Source organism: Chelon labrosus, assembly GCF_963514085.1.
Source record: "Chelon labrosus genome assembly, chromosome: 24".
Classification (NCBI taxonomy): Eukaryota; Metazoa; Chordata; class Actinopteri; order Mugiliformes; family Mugilidae; genus Chelon; species Chelon labrosus.
Window position 1 is genome coordinate 8333582 of NC_140357.1, and position 16107 is coordinate 8349688.

The 16107-nt window shown below is 45.0% G+C and overlaps 2 protein-coding genes across 3 annotated transcripts in view; both read right to left on the minus strand.

Annotated features, from left to right (window-relative positions):
* Positions 1 to 37: 37 nt before the first annotated feature.
* LOC311509226 (adrenodoxin-like) lies at positions 38 to 4793 on the minus strand. Its single transcript, XM_084574330.1, has 4 exons — positions 4179 to 4793; positions 2286 to 2410; positions 2045 to 2174; positions 38 to 764 (listed from the first exon to the last, which is right to left on the minus strand). Exons 1-4 carry the CDS (start codon positions 4310 to 4312, stop codon positions 656 to 658), a joined length of 498 nt encoding a protein of 165 aa, XP_084430456.1. The 5' UTR covers positions 4313 to 4793; the 3' UTR covers positions 38 to 655.
* Positions 4794 to 8983: 4190 nt separating this feature from the next.
* Positions 8984 to 16107, minus strand: part of nbeal1 (neurobeachin-like 1) — a 34518-nt gene continuing 27394 nt past the window's right edge. For both annotated transcript variants that reach the window (XM_084574498.1, XM_084574497.1), the window contains 14 exons: positions 15932 to 16062; positions 15733 to 15842; positions 15011 to 15128; positions 14832 to 14929; positions 14619 to 14735; positions 14441 to 14530; positions 14246 to 14355; positions 13987 to 14159; positions 13767 to 13861; positions 13544 to 13660; positions 13256 to 13417; positions 13026 to 13174; positions 12808 to 12943; positions 8984 to 11832 (listed from right to left, as the gene is read on the minus strand). In XM_084574498.1, coding sequence (XP_084430624.1) covers positions 11728 to 11832; positions 12808 to 12943; positions 13026 to 13174; positions 13256 to 13417; positions 13544 to 13660; positions 13767 to 13861; positions 13987 to 14159; positions 14246 to 14355; positions 14441 to 14530; positions 14619 to 14735; positions 14832 to 14929; positions 15011 to 15128; positions 15733 to 15842; positions 15932 to 16062 — 1711 coding nt within the window. In that variant the 3' untranslated portion in view covers positions 8984 to 11727. The remainder of the gene's footprint in view (positions 11833 to 12807; positions 12944 to 13025; positions 13175 to 13255; positions 13418 to 13543; positions 13661 to 13766; positions 13862 to 13986; positions 14160 to 14245; positions 14356 to 14440; positions 14531 to 14618; positions 14736 to 14831; positions 14930 to 15010; positions 15129 to 15732; positions 15843 to 15931; positions 16063 to 16107) is intronic.

Below are 16107 nucleotides of genomic sequence, written 5' to 3' on the forward strand. Positions count from 1 at the left end.
TTGCTTTTGATAATCAAAGAGTAAATTGACAGTTCAGTATCAGAAGGGTCCATTTTTATTAGATCTTTTTCGCTCTGTTCGAGCTATGTACAATCACATAATGACATACATATGTTGTAAATACAATAACACGCTATTAGCATCTCTTTAAGGTACTAATTTCAGCCGGGTGGGTCCTAATTTCAAATGTCCAGCTCTGCTCGGCTAAAAACTGTAAATTTAGCCGCAGGAAATTAAGACAATCTCTAAGATAGTGATAATAGAAAGGCACATCCACAGACTAGAGGTGGACCGCAGCGACAGGCTGGACTCTGAGGGTTAATAAATGAAGTGAGCCCTTCACATATGACAGTGTAACATTATTCTGACTGGGATTAATATAAACAAATTATGATTATGTGTCAGCATCTCATAAATACTACATGATTCAGGACCAGGGTGGCTGCAGGCTTCTGCTGCAGTTTTACTTTCTGTAACACCCTCGTGTTGTTTCCTGGTTATCGGGACCTGACCCGAGCTTTTCTATGATTTGGACGTTTCATTTAAAAAACAAAAAAAAAACAGTAGGAGACAGTGGCCGCCCACCGTCCCCCCCCCCATGCATACGTCATACCCTCGCTTTCCACATCCACGATTCTCAGACGCAGGACCTCAGTTAAGAAGCTTCGTCTTTGCTTTGCCGGATGTCCGCTACGCTCTCCGGTACCCTGGCCACCATGCCCTCCAGAGACTTCGTCAGGCAGATCTGGCAGCCCAAACGGGATCTGAGAAGAAGAAGAAGCCTTTTCTTTTATACAATCCATGAGTTTAAGCTTTGAGTCAACGGTTAAAACACAGTAGTTGCTGATTTTATACACAAGTGCTGGTTTAAATACAAGTCGGCTTTAAAGGAAACACTCATACATCATGACTGAAGTGGCTTGGGGCTGTTTAACCGAAACAACAGCGACCCCTTGTGGGGAGAGTAAGTACACCTTCATTATAAACCATTAAACTATTCCTTTAAATTCAATATATAATGTGTGTCAATTTAAGTGTGTAAATGATTTATATCTCTAAATGTCTGATAGATGCCAACTACCTATTTAAAAAAAAAAAAAGGATAAAGAAAAAGTATCTGTGATATTACATGTGCACTGATTTCTGGTATATACACTGCCTGGCCCCCCAAAAAAAGTCACCACCTGGATTTGATTAAGCAAATAGGTCCGAGCCTCCTGTTGGATAATTACTGCATGGGTGATTATCTTTCAGCTGGCAACAAGTTATTTAACCCCAACTGATGCAATGAGCAGCTTCTCATTTCTTAAACAACCGTGTCTGAAGACACATCCTGTGGTCGTGGGAAAGATGTTAGTCTGTTTGGGAAGGGTCAACATTATTGGCATGCGTCAAGCAGAGAAAACATCTAAGGAGATTGTAGAAACTACTAAAACTGGGTTAAGAACTGTCCAACGCATTATTAAAAACTGTGGGGATTGTCTTGATCGACGTTTGGTGATTTCAAATCAAAGAACAACAGTAGAACTCAGGGCTGTGTTTAATAATAGTGAAAGTAAGAACATTTCCACACGTACAATGTGAAGGGAACTCAAGGGACTGAACAACTATGTAGCCTTAAGAAAACCACTAATCATTGAGGCTAACTGGAAACAAAGGCTTCAGTTTGTTAGGGAGCATAAAGATTTGACTCTGGAGCAATGGAAGAAGTGTTTCTCTTTCTGTCTGGACATATCTGAAAGGTGTTCCTCTCCAGATTTGGGACAGCCACTTGCAAATGAGGTTTACTTCTGTGTCTCTCACTGATCATCGCTGATCAGCTGTGACTAATCTCGTTATCCCAACAGAAGTTTCTCATCAGCACCAAGCAGGGCGGCGGGGCCACTTACTAAAAAGATTTAACCTGGAACCGTTCATCCGGTTCCAGGTTAAATGATACAGACAAAACGAATCAGTCATTTTATCCCACTAACATGTGTTATCTATGTTTTACCTCATTAAGGTTTAGGTGTGTGTTGATGCTTTTTTTTTTTTTAATGCTTACGTGTCGGTCAGGCCGTAGGCTAAGTCTAGCATGTCCATCTCCTCGTCTGTGACTGGTCCCAGCTTCTTGTACACCTCCTCATCAAAGATCAGATGGCACGTGGAGCACGCCAGAGTTCCCTCACATGCTCCTACGGCACACACAGACACGCCTTAATCACTCCGTCTGATGGAAGAGAGCTAGCTCCAAGCTATTTGACACGACGAGTCCAAACTTGCGACGCCAGCACATGTTTACATACCAAAGCCGTCAAAGTCGAGGTCTTCGTTAATGACGATATCTAGCAGAGAGTCTCCAGGCGACCCCTTCACTGTTATCTTCTCCCCATCTCGGTTGATGAAGTGGACCGTCACCTTGTTATCTGACCTGAAACGCACGAACACAGCGAAGCTTTGGTTTGACTGACATTTGAAGGATTCACAAGATAACAACGAGGTTACAGGAAACTATATGCTGAACTGAGATGTTTAAGTTTTAGTTTAATGCAACTTCACTAATTTACTAAAGCCCTGACCGCCTCCATCACATTTCACTGCCCTCTTGTGACCAATGGAGATCATTAACATCTCTATACTAAGATAATTATAAATAAATCAATGAATTATGACATTAAATGGAGCAAAAATAACATCAATGCTAAATTAAGCGTTAACTGATTGTGTAAATGTGCCATAAATACAATTTTGTGTAAATATGCTTCTACTTTTATTTGACTTTGTGTTGATTTCCTTGTATATTTACGCTTCTAAGTCATTGTTTTCTTCCATGTATGTCTGGGGACACATTTTGACCGACCGGGTCCTGTCAAATAATAAATAAAATGCATTTAAATGAATACAAAAAGCAAATTAAAGCAGAAATCTGATTGTTTTTGGCTCATTTATTGGCATTTAGATTTAGTTTTTGAGTTATTTATTTGGGATTATGACAGTTTCGGTCCTCCATAAAAAGGAGCGCAGTTTAAACACGCATTCACACCGAGCATATGCTAAGCAATATTCAAGACAAGTGAGCTGAATAATTCAACAACCTATGAACAGAGTGGCCAAGGTCTGAAAATAAAATCAACATTGTGGCTTTTAAATGACCTTAAGTTACCCTTGAAGTATCACCGACGTTTCATTTAAAATTAAATTAACTGCCTTGAGATAATTTAAGTGATCAATCGCACATCCACAATGTCAACAAGCTTCCCTACTCCTGTATATCTGCTGCACTGTAAACCTGCAGCAGTTTCCCTGATACTCTCAGCCCGACCATAAACATTAAACTCCACGACCTTTTGGAAAACCAGTGGGAACCCCCAGTAATCCTCTTACACACACAAACTCACTATCAAACTAATCCGGACCCTCTCCTGCACTACGCGACCTTTTAAGTCCAGCACATGCTAAACTTGCTAATAGCCACATAAAACCGGATTTCTGGAAAAGGCAGCCAGCGACCGGAGGCGTCCAGAGTCATTCAGGGACAGCGTCAACCTCTTTTAAGGCCAGCCCGGAAAAACCGAACCTTCAACCTGAGTGGCAAGTCTGCGGTTAAGTTATTATGCAATTTGACAAGCCTGTTTGGCCTTGGGATAGCCAGCTGTGGTCAGAGCTCTGTACTTGACCAGGGGAGATGGATCGCTTTGGCCTTGTGGGCAAGTCAGTCTGATCTTTCTCTGCTGCAAACTCTGCAAACACCAAACTCTTGTCTGCACGACACTGTACATTTCCTGGGGACTAATTTGTGTCTGTTCTGTAAACAGCTCCAGCAAATTAGTTTAACAGTTTGCTTCCCCTACCTTACCTCAGGAAAACACTGAATTTGAATTAAACCTTATGTGTTATAGCACTGGTACAACTACTTGAGAACTATACAAATAAAGTTCTCAATGAGGCTTGAATATAAATGAAAATGCACCAATAAAATAAATAAATAAATGCCCGTAGAGAAGGAAACTGTTAAGACAATAGGAGAAAGGTGAGCATTTATGTTTCCACCTGAGGCGTGTCCTGATAAGAAAAGGTCACACTTAAACACTCGTTTTCTGAATGGAGTTTGGCATGGCGTTCATCCAAGACTTAAAAACTAAACATTGCCTTGTTTTATTATTATTATTATTAGTGTGTACTCTAGTAATTAGACATACCTGAGTGGTTGTGGTCCGGTGTTAAAGCTCCTCTGTCCCGTGAGTGGGGTACTCCAGCTCACTGCCGCCGTCCTCAGCGAGTATTCTCGGAGTTTAACGTGAGCGAGTCGCCTTAAAGCGGATACAAACGCCATTTGAAGAAGAGACAAGAGGCTGGAAGTAGAGTGGAGGAACTAAACGAGCTGCTGAGAGGACAGACACTTAGCCTGGACCTGTTCGGGACACTTGCGGCGAGCACCGAGCGAGAGAGAGACCCACAAAGTTGTCTCCGAGCTAGCTAGCTAGGCTAGCTTGTTTTAGCTGCCAGAAGTCACTCTGTCACTGTCGCGCTCATTGCGTAACGCGTAACATAAGGTAGAGGCATTTGCTCGCTGTCCAAAAAGACAATTAGTTAACTGACAAGACGACTGGCACGACTCTTAATAGTCTGTGTAAGCCGCAGTCACACTGTGCGGGTTTATTCGGGTGGTTCGGCAAACGAGACCTTTCGATGTGTGTTTCCTAACAAACACAACAAAGCATGCGTAATAAAAACTTCCGGTCTCGATGTCAAAACAAAAGCTCCAACGGCTAATGTGGCGCAGCCGTTTGGTGATTACGCCACCAAGTTTAAAAGTTATGAATATTTATCATATTTTAGGTGAATATAAAAAACATTTCGACTATTTGTTTTTAAATCATAATCACAAATATTTTAATTTTGCTTTTATTTTGAAGGCTGAACCGACAACTTCCTTCCGGCGCGCGTTTGCTAACTTTCGCTGCCTTGATTCTCGCTACGGCCAATTGAAAACGCCCCGTGCATGTCCACGTGCGTGTCTAAGTTTGCCAATCAGCGCGTGAGTGAGTATTTGTGCTCGTTATGAATTACAGCGTCGGCCGGAAGGGCGGAGTCACAGAGGTTATTCTTCAGTGTAGCCGCCCTCAAGAGCACTTAAAAACCGAAAAATGGTCAAAGTTTTGCTCAATAAAGACCTAAAAGTTCCACATTTTGGAAAACAGAGTATCAGAGAGTAAAGAAATATGATGTCACAGGCAACCTTGAACTTCTGAACTGTTTAAAATCAGCACATACTTTGGCTTGTAATAGGAGTAGGTTGAGTAACTTATGTTTGGCAACCTCTCTCTTATTTATAACTCATAGCAGAGTTAATGTACATATACACCAGGTGGAGCCAGAGATATAGTATAATTTATCACCTTCCCCCCTAAAGAATCGAGTAAATTTGCTTAAAAGGTAATAAAAACCACGTCTTCAGGTCAACAGGGCTTGTAAGTTGAACTCAACAACATCAAAAGTGGCCTCTTTGCACCAAAACAACCTCCAGTGGCCTCCCCAGTTACCTCCACCATCTGTTGTAACCTCCTCCAATCCTACGTCCACAAATATCGATCGAGCTACCCTCGATTAAACCGAGTGCCATTCACCTTTCGCATAACAGGATGTGTGCAGTGTAATGGGACAACAAGGAAAACTGTCCCTTCATGTCAGAGGTCAACGGTGCTTTAGGTGCTGTAGGTATATCAGCATTGTGTCGCAGCGTTGTGTAACACCTGAAGGCAAAGTTCATCAAATATCAATAATCGTTAATGTATGGGAGATGCAGATTAATCAGTAATCTCCTTCAAAGTGCTATTAGGCTGGGGTTTATCACCCAGATAGGGACATATAGGTAACCTCTCCTTTCTGAGTTGCTCACTGTTCATCACAGCCGCCTCAGGTAAGGAAGACGCAAAATCAGTACAGCGTCCTACACTAGACCGAACAGCAGTGACAAACTACTGTTAAAAAAAAGATTCACCAGTCAGTTGAAGTGGTTGAAAACGCGCTAAAAAGGTTGCTCTGATTATTTACAGGATGGCCAAGTTAGTGCTCCTGTTCCTGACGCTGTCGGGTAAGATCTCAAAGCCTTCATCTTTCATTTGATATGTTATGTTCAGAAGCAGAAAGTACGGATAATTAATTTCCATGCAAGCATTTGTTTTTTTGCTAGATGCTTCGAGGTTACTTACTTTAATTAAGATGTCATTGCCTCGGCAGCAAAACAATAGACTGTGGCAAACAGTAATGTGTGATCAGAGCACTTGACCTCCCCAATGGCAGTACAGAAAACAGACTTTGACCATTATTGATCTTTTACACTGTTAAAGAAAAGCGGGGGCCTATATATTACTCTGGCAAAATAGTTAATCGTTGATATAATAGATCAAACACTTGGGTATGGGCTTAATCTAAAGGAAGTTTAAAGTTGCTGACTCTTAACTTTACATGTTTGCCCTTCACAGGTCTCCACGCTGCCTCAATCGCAGCTCCCACAGGTTTGCACAAGTCTTTTTTAACCAACCAGCTCCCTGATGGCTTCCAACGAAGCGTTGAACACTCAGTCGACATCAGTGAATCTGCTCTTGAACGTCTACGACAGGGAGCCGAGCCCTCCAGAATCCTTGTTGACATCAGGACTGGCCTGGTGAAGGAACACGACAGTGATGTTCACAGGAGAGCGCGTGAGTGGAAACACACTGTCTGTCAACTAATTATTCATTTGTGGAGCTTGTTAAATCCCAGAACAATGTAAATATGCACATGTAACAACCAATTTAAGTTTATTAGCTATTAGCTGATTTGAAAAAATCTTACTTTTTTCCATCTACTAGCTTCCAACAGTGGATTTGGAGAGATGGACAGAAGACACTGGTTGATAGATGAGGGTAAGGAAGCCACAAACTTAAATTGTCACTATACTTGAAGAAACCTGTCTAACTGAAAGTGGGTCTGTCTTCCAGTCTCTGTGGATGTTCCAGCCCAGAGGAATGGAGATGGTGGTTGGGTCCGCGTGGAGGAACCTCCTCCTCCTCAGCTCCCAGATGGTTTCAGGCAGGGAACAGAACCCATGATGTCAATCCCAGATGGTTTCAGACAGGGAACCGAACCCTTTAGGCCGATCCCAGATGGTTTCAGACAGGGAACCGAACCCTTTATGCCGATCCCAGATGATTTCAGACAGGGAACCGAACCCTTTAGGCCGATCCCAGATGGTTTCAGACAGGGAACAGAACCTGTGATGTCAAACCCAGATGGTTTCAGACAGGGAACAGAACCTTTTGTGTCACTTCCAGATGGTTTCAGGCAGGGAACCGAACCCTTTATGTCAATCCCAGATGGTTTCAGGAAGGGAACCGAACCCTTTATGTCAATCCCAGATGGTTTCAGGCAGGGAACCGAACCCTTTATGTCAATCCCAGATGGTTTCAGGCAGGGAACCGAACCCTTTATGTCAGTCCCAGATGGTTTCAGGCAGGGAACCGAACCCTTTATGTCAATCCCAGATGGTTTCAGGCAGGGAACCGAACCCTTTATGTCAGTCCCAGATGGTTTCAGGCAGGGAACCGAACCCTTTATGTCAATCCCAGATGGTTTTAGGCAGGGAACCGAACCCTTTATGTCAATCCCAGATGGTTATAGACAGGGAACAGAACCCCTTGTGTCAATCCCAGATGGTTTCAGGCAGGGAACAGAACCCTTCATTTCCATCCCTGATGGTTTCAGGCATGGAACCGAGCCCTCTCTTAACATCCCAGATGGGTATACACAGGGAACTGAACCCATTCTTAAAATACCACAGGGATTTAGACAGGGAACCGAACCCTCCACTCCCAGAATCCACACACAGACAGTGGCATGTTTAGGAGAGGTCATCAACGGGAACTGCTATGAGTTTAACCCCACACCGATGGCCTTCCAAGATGCACAGGTGAGAATATCTGTCTAATTTAGTTTAATTTTAAAGACCTAGACTGGATTGTTTGTGGTTAAACTCATTCGTCTATTAACAGGCCCTATGCAGAGCTCGTGGCTCAAATGCTGAGCTTGCATCTGTAACCAGCGGCGACCTGCAATCGCGCCTGGTTTCCCTGGTGACCAAGGGTGGCGAAAGCAATCCTGTGTTGACGTGGCTGGGAGCCACGGTCAAGGCAAGTTCCTGTCAACACTCAGCAACTCATATTTTGCAACAGAGACATTATGATTGTCTGTTCAAGCAGCAACAAAAAAGCCTCCCTTTAGACTTTATCGTATAAAGTATTACAACAATATTTTGGAAGCCTATCTGACACCGTGATTTGTACTCAACTGCTTACTGACTGTGACGCCAGCAGTCTGGTCTTGCACTGCGGCACTGCGTGGAGGCCAAAGCAGAGTGTCATCAGATACGTTATCAACAGGAGAGATAGTGTTATTCTCACCTTGGTGAAAACCTTGACCTTTGAACTCTTCCTTGAAAATGTTCCATCTCTTTCTGTCCTTTCGCTAAGTGAGGCCAGAACGTAATAAATGTGAAGAGGTAATGGTCTTTGACTTTTAGAGTTTGATAGAACATGAGTTACATTTTAGGAAATTCAAGTCCAAAGTGGAAAGATTTTCCAGTTTAAATAGGACAACCAAGTTCATATGTTAACATATTAACACATCTTTTTTTTTCAACATATTGCGTGTCTTCTGCACACCTCAGAACCAGCAATGGTCGTGGGTAGACGGTTCAGAGTGGAGATACAGCGACTGGATGCCGGGTCACCCCAACATTCACACTGACAAACCAGTCTGTGTGGAGATGTTCAGGATAGGTAAGGTCTACACTGTAGACACAGACTATTGACTAACAGGAAAACCATTAACGCACAACTTCCTGCGCATTTAAGACTCCCTTGCTCAACTCAGTATTTGCCTCGAACGTGTTGTTGTTGCTGCAGCATCACTTGTTCTGGTTAGAGCACTTTGTGATTGTGTTCTGGTTTGCTTGCAGAGAACTCCGTGTTCTATTAAGCAGTAAATACTAAATATTTTGCCCTTTACATATGCTGACCTAGTCAAGCACACAGTAGTGCATGTTTAACACACTACTGTGTAACATATGTGTGCGTTTTTGAGAGACATGTGCCATAAAGTCTGTATTAATTAAAGCTTTATGTATCAGGGAAGCACAGATAACTGTATCTGTGTCACGGAAACTCGATAAGACGATAAAAAATTTGCATTCAGGTCACCTGTCTTATCTGTCCCTACCCACTGCTGCAGATCAGAGCTGGTGGACCGCCGCCGACTGTGAACTGGAGAGAGCGTCCATCTGCTCGTACCCGATCGCTGCATGAAAACCACAGCACGAGAGAGCGGCCAGACACAGACAAGATCACCGGCGACCTCTCCTCCTTGAATAAAACTTTGCATTTCACGTGTCCGTTTCCCTCTTCATTCATTCGCGCAGTAAAGATGAGCAGCAAATTTTTAAATTTAGACAAGACTTTAATGATCATTTTCCACTTGTGTATACAAAGCAGATTAGGGAGCCAAGTTAAAACAATTCGTTACAATTTAGTACCTGGAAAGTGCAAAAGAACAATTCAAAGACGCTTGAAATAAAAATCAGGCTGTACATTATATACTGTATTCATAAATAATCACAGATATACACACACATCCATTTTGGTGACAGTCACAGAGAACGTAGCTAAGACACAAAATAGTACTTTTTGATTTTTCTTGGTTCCTGTCGTCGAGGTTTATCTTGTGGAATGCCGCTTCCGCTTGATTTAGGCTAAGGTCGGGGACGATAAGCTTCGGTAATGAGAGAAATCTAACACCGCTCTGGAATAAAGGCACTCTGTTTGTTGCAGTCAAATCAAACAGTGGTCTCTTGACTGAATGACAAATGTGGTTGAAATGAGAAAAGAAAAAAATAAAATAAACTGCATTTAGAAAACAGTTCACGCACCTTTCACAGAAATCTCTTCAAGAAGGACACAGTTTGGTCTTTGCACTCCGCCTCACTGTGACATTTAAATAAAAAACTAAATACAAAAAAAACAAAGAAAGAGACAACCGATGCTGAACACACGGCCGAGCCTTGACAATCAGGGGCTGCCACGGTTCACAGAATCAGACATGTACGACGACGTCATGAATTTGGCAATACAAAATAAACCCACGCACGTCCTCTCTCTCTCTCTCTCTCACACACACACACACACACACACACACACACACTCAGAGATACAGATATGGTGCAAAGTCAATCACACAGTCCCATCCACACAGCAGCCTCCTACTCGGTGATCTGATTAGTAAAGAAATCACACCAAACAGCACGTCTCTCTCAAGCAAACACGCTCGACGGCCCCGTGGAGGAGCACTCGGAAATCAGTCGCTCCACAGGAAGGAGAATGAGATGTGGGGATTAATAAAGGGTGGTTCGAGGCAGTGATGAGAGCTAGATCTGTTCAGGAAGGGGGGTGAGCTACAGGAAGACTGGAGATCGAGGGCTGGCCGAGGGGAACACATCGGGGAGAAACCGTGGACAGGCACACAACGAAGGGGCTGTATTGCTGTTTTAACACTGACATCTCATAAAGCCCTTGAGGATTTCTTCTTAGTCCTTCTATTACAGGTTAATCTGAACAGTCAGAAGAGTTTATGCCAAGTGATTTATATATATATAAAAAAAGAAAAGAATGCTACTTTGACTTATAAATAAACACGGATTCAAGTAACTTAAAAACATTCAATGAAGCTCGGAGAGAAGACATGTGTCGAGTTGCTTTTCTTTAATCTCCACGTGGAAGTTTGTCGTGTCTGAGAGAGTAGTGTTTCGCTTGTAGTCGCTTTCTCTTAAATAATAAGCCAGCATTAAAACACCGATGCGAGCTGATATCTTCCGTTGCGAGTAAAAACGGTTCTCAAACAAAACGAGCCAGATGTGTCCGACTGTAAAAATTCAAAAAAAACAAAAACAAAAAAACTGCATGACTGCTGTCCTCTGTAGCTGTTTCCTACTTAATCTCAAAATGAATCAACGTGCCATGCATATGGTCTGACACAGAGTGGCTGGAGACATGCGTTAATTTATCAAAAAAAAAGAACAACAACAACAACACAATAAAAACATGAAACACACACATACATTTATAAAAACGCATAGAAAAGGTAGAGAGTTTGGTCTTGTGAGTGGTGGAGCTGTCTTACTGCATAAGGCTGCTGAGTGGCAGCGTTGAGGCAACCATGAAAAGCCGACGGAGCACAGGCCCGCCTGTCTGCACCGAAGGCAAACCGAGGAGGAGGAGGAGGAGGAGGAGGAGGAGGAGGAGGAGGAGGAGGTTTGGGACAAAAAAGGCCACTTGAAACTATATTTTCTGATAGCGCATGGCGATACACTGCACATGCACGCACATCCACACACACAGGAGAGCTGTGAGCTGACCGACCCCATCAAATCAAGCCGTTAACATGATGTGTAAATGAAGTTGGGGAAGCTGTTTTGGAAGTACATGTGTGGCGATGGTTATGTGACTTCTGCATTGGGACGACAGCGCCGGCGCCGTGTGATCGATCCGAAGCAGAATACGCGACCAGAAAACACAAACACATACACGGACTATTGCGAACTGAAGAGAGGTCCAAACAAAAATGAATCAACCTGTGTGGCGACGGGGAGATATGAGGGTGGACTGGGTGAATGTTGGGGTGGGGTGCGGTTTAGGGAACTCGGGGACTGGGGGCGGGTCAGTTGTGGTCGTGCTGGGTGTTGTACACCGTCTCCCCCGAGGAGATCTGAGTCAGCCTCTTGCTGGAGCCCCACAGCTTCCGTGTGATCTGGCCCGAACGCATCTGGGAAGAGCGGAGGGAGAGGGAGAGGGAAAGGAGGAGGAGGAAGTCGGACGGAGAGTGGAGGTAGGGGGGGGGGGAGAGTGGGGAAAGAAAAGTGTGAAGTGAAAAGGAAATAAAAGGAGAGAAAGGGGAAAAGGAGGAGGGATATGATTCATGAGTGACTGATTAGTTCATTTGGAGCTTGATTGACTTGTGAGGCAAATAAATCTGAACAGAAAATATAAAAAATAAGGAAGATGCAATGATTCAGAGCAAACTATTCAGAGGTACTACCACGCTATGTACATTATAAAAACATTAACTTGGCGCAAGAGTATTAGTTTGTGTAGCTACACCTAATAGCTTAATATGGCTTGGGTTTGCAGAAGCGTTAATTAGGGTTTGTTTCACAGCATATTTGTTATAGTTTGAAGGGCACACTCAGACACAAAACATAATGACACTTCAGGTTAACAGCACTGGATGGAGTTATCCCAGGTCGATGGCCTAATCGAGTCTAATATTGCACAGATGCCGAATGTTTTTCAGAGAACAGAATGAGGTAAGCGACAAGAAGTAGTTTTCGTATCACAGTCGTGTCTGCTCAGCCGTGTGCTGAAGGAATGTGTCAAATCTGTGTGGCTCAGACGCTGATGTGTGTGTGTGTTTAATAAGGGAGAAGCCAAATGAATGTGGGCGACAACCATCCCTGAGAACGAGAGGTGACTGTGGATTAAAAGGTCTTTGAGGACATTGAGGCCAAGCTTTGCAACGTACGGGTTACATGTGTGTGAGATCTACTGCAATGAAAGGGGAAAGAAGGGGCCGGAGCTGTTATGGTTTGTGGGAGCTGGAAGCGGGGCTGAACACCAGCTGGTCGCGCTGGTGGAGAAGGCGGGTCGGTGAGCGAGCGCGAAGCGGGGCCAGCAGCGGGGAAGCCATGAGCGGCGATCCCTCAAGGCTCTGAGCGATGTAGTTCCGCAGCGAGCTCTTTACCTCCGCCGGCTTGCCCACGCCCACGATGATCAGCTTGCCGTCCTCCAGGCCCACCAGGACGTGGCTCTGCTCCTTGGTGACCGAGACGCAGCGCACCGGCACCCGCATGGCCATGGGCTCCGCGCACAGAGACAGGCTGCGGGAGAAACAAGGAAAACTTTTAAATCCCTGAAATTAAACGTAGAGTTACGAACGTTACAGTTAATTCCTGCACAAACCTGTAGAGGTCACGGATGGACAGGTACCCCTGCTCACTGCCGATGACGACATACTCGCCTGACACACACATATCTGTCAACTGCTCCTTCAGAGGCTCACTGCAGAGGTGCTTCCCGTTTACAGAATAAAGGTGGAGGGCGTTTTTATCCTGGGAAGACGGAAAAAAGCACATTTGTAAAAGCAATTTAACCTGCCGGAATATTGAGTCATGCAGGGTCTGTGCGTGCACCTTAAGAGTGGCTTTGCCCTCCACGCAGGTGTGAACCAGCAGATGACCCTCCCAGGACACGGCCACGTGCAGGATAGAAAGCGGCAGGGAGCTGTCGCACGGCGGCCGCAAGCAGCGCATGTACTGACCCCGACGCACCGTGTGGATGATCACCGTCCCGTCCTGCAGCCCAGAGAGAGAGAGAGAGAGAGAGAGAGAGAGAGGGGACGATAACATTTTTTTTTCCCACCCAGGTTAAAGGAGGATTAAACCATGAATATAGATCAACGGATGATGGTGTCCTCTTACCCGTGATCCGGACACAGCCATATCCAGCTCTGAGCTGATGCTTACGCTCACCACCTCATCCGTGTGTCCGTACAACACCTGAACCGGTTTGGGATAGAGACCCACAGGAGCTCCACCCTGCAAGTAGAGCAAAGAACGGAAACAAATTACAGATTTGATTACAGAATTGGCTAATAGTGCAGGGTAAATGTGTTTTTGTGGTGCATAAGCCAGCTGTCCTAACCTGCTGCATAACCTGCCACACCATGCAGGTTGTGTCTCTGGAGCCAGAGATCAGGTGGATGCCGCAGTGGTCTGTTGATAAGCAGGTCACAATGTCTGAGGGAGAGAATAATAAATAAACGATTAATACAGGAACATGTCTTATCAGGTCACGACATGGAGGCTTCTTCTTCAGGATAAAACCCAACAGGAAGGGATAATGATTTAAGGCTTTTCTTTACCCATGTGTCGGATGTGCTGTCCCACTGTCTTGCCCTTGACCAGCGACGTGACACGAAGGCTGTTGTCCCAGTGTCCGCCGCTGAAGAGCAACTTTCCGTCGTGGGAGACCACAAACAGCCCCCCTGTCACCTCCACGCCGGGGGCAAAGGGTCCCGACAGGAGACGCTGGGTTCTAGGTGAAGGTGGACAAAGAAATACGATATTTCCTGTAGGCTCGTACACTCTAAATGTGCCGCAGTTTCATTCTTCCGCTCTTACTTGGCGTTGGACACCGTGGGGTCTTTAATGAAGGTGAAGTAGTTGGAGATGTTCTTGTTGTAAGGCAGCCACCCATGGGTCCCGACCAGGCAGTTCTGACTCACCGTCACCTGGAGGCCACAACAGAGACATCACTGACTAACGTCTTACTCAGTCAGGAAAACATTGCCGTGACAAAAGCAAACCAATCCTCACCATGGTGTCAGGGCTCCCCTGTGTGATGAAAGAATGGGACTGATTCTTGGGCACCACGACCTTCACCAGCGGGACGTTGTCACTGATGCCCTGCGACAAGACGACGGCAAGTTATCGTAATCATACAAGCTGGGAGAAGTGATTTATTTTGCTTGAATTAGAAGAAGAGAGATGAAACCTCAACAAAGAAGGACTTGAGATCGCCGAGGTGTTCGAACATGCTGAAAGGACACGAGTCCAGCTGAGCCTTCCTCTTCTCCACTTCCTCCTGAGACAGACGCACCGGATGGGGCTCCTGGAGACACACATGCACACATGACGTTTAAATCCTCATGAACGCAGAAACAAGAGCGCTTCACTGAGTCAAATCTTCATTATCACGCGTCTGCACCTTGAGTAACTGGCAAGGCGTCTGACCGAAGTTGTTGATCATGCCTTCGACAGCTTTACGCTCCTTTTCATCAGTGATGGCATCCAAGTCCACCGCCCCTGCAACACCAATATATATATATTACACAGCTCAAAGGCAATAACTGCCACAAGTCTTTTAACTAGCAGAGGATGCTTTACCCTCATACGTGCAGTAGTAGAAGACGTTGAGAGCCTCCACCGCGTCAGGGCCCCTCTGTTTGAAACCGAAGATCAGATCGATCCACTCGTGAAGGTGGGCCGACACGTACTCCGACTCCTGTTACAGAAACACGAAGGTTACGGCCCGACCAATCCAAAAACACACACGATACACATGTAGTTACTGATATCTGCCTTTGTCATGGTTCTGTGTTTTGATTTTCCTGCGTTCATGTTGAGTTTCCTGTTTTATTTTGTTAAGCTTTTCCTTGTTTCCTGTCCTGTGATTTCCCACCTGTGTAATTGTCTGCCCCGCCCTGATTGTTTTCACCTGCCCTTGTGTCTATATATATGGTCCTGCCTGTCCCTTTGTCCTCTGTCGCGTCATACTGTTTTTCCATGTCTTGTCTTTTTAGGTCGTACTTTTCTTAGGCCTCGTTTTTTATGCCAAGATTCTTGTTACTCATAGTTCATGTCTCGTAGTAGTTTTTGTTCTCTTCACATTTGAAATACCTGCCATCTCAGCAGCGCTTTGTGTTTCCTTTTGTTTACCTCACCCTGAAAATCCATGACAACTGCACCCCAGTGTGAGACTAAACCTATGTTTAGATTAAGGTTTTAATCAGGGGCGACAGTCGACTTAATGCTTTACAATTTCTCTCAGCCTCACTCTTTCTTCTGGGAGTAATCCCTACAGTAGGAGAACTGAAACTGCATCTCACCAGAGCTTTGCGGTGCTTGTAGATGAAGTCCTCAGGGGACTTGGCCCATTTGGGTAGAACAACATCATTAACCCTTTCCTTGGAGATCTGCAGGCGACCCAGATCAAAACCTGAGTGTGACAGCAAGAACCAAGCATTAAGAACAAGGGACAGGCAGAGGAACGGGGAAGAGAAGCTCGTCAGCTTCGTCAAACCTCACCGTTTTGGTTCTCTAGAAATTCTGGGAAGTAGAAGAACTCGGGGATGAGCTCCTTGACGTCGTTGGGGTTGTCCATGAGGGTCTGCCAAGTCGCCGGGATGGAGTGAAACTGCCGGTCGGCACAGTCGAACCTGTGTCGAGGCAGAATGTTAAGTAGACGGCTCAGATCTATGGCA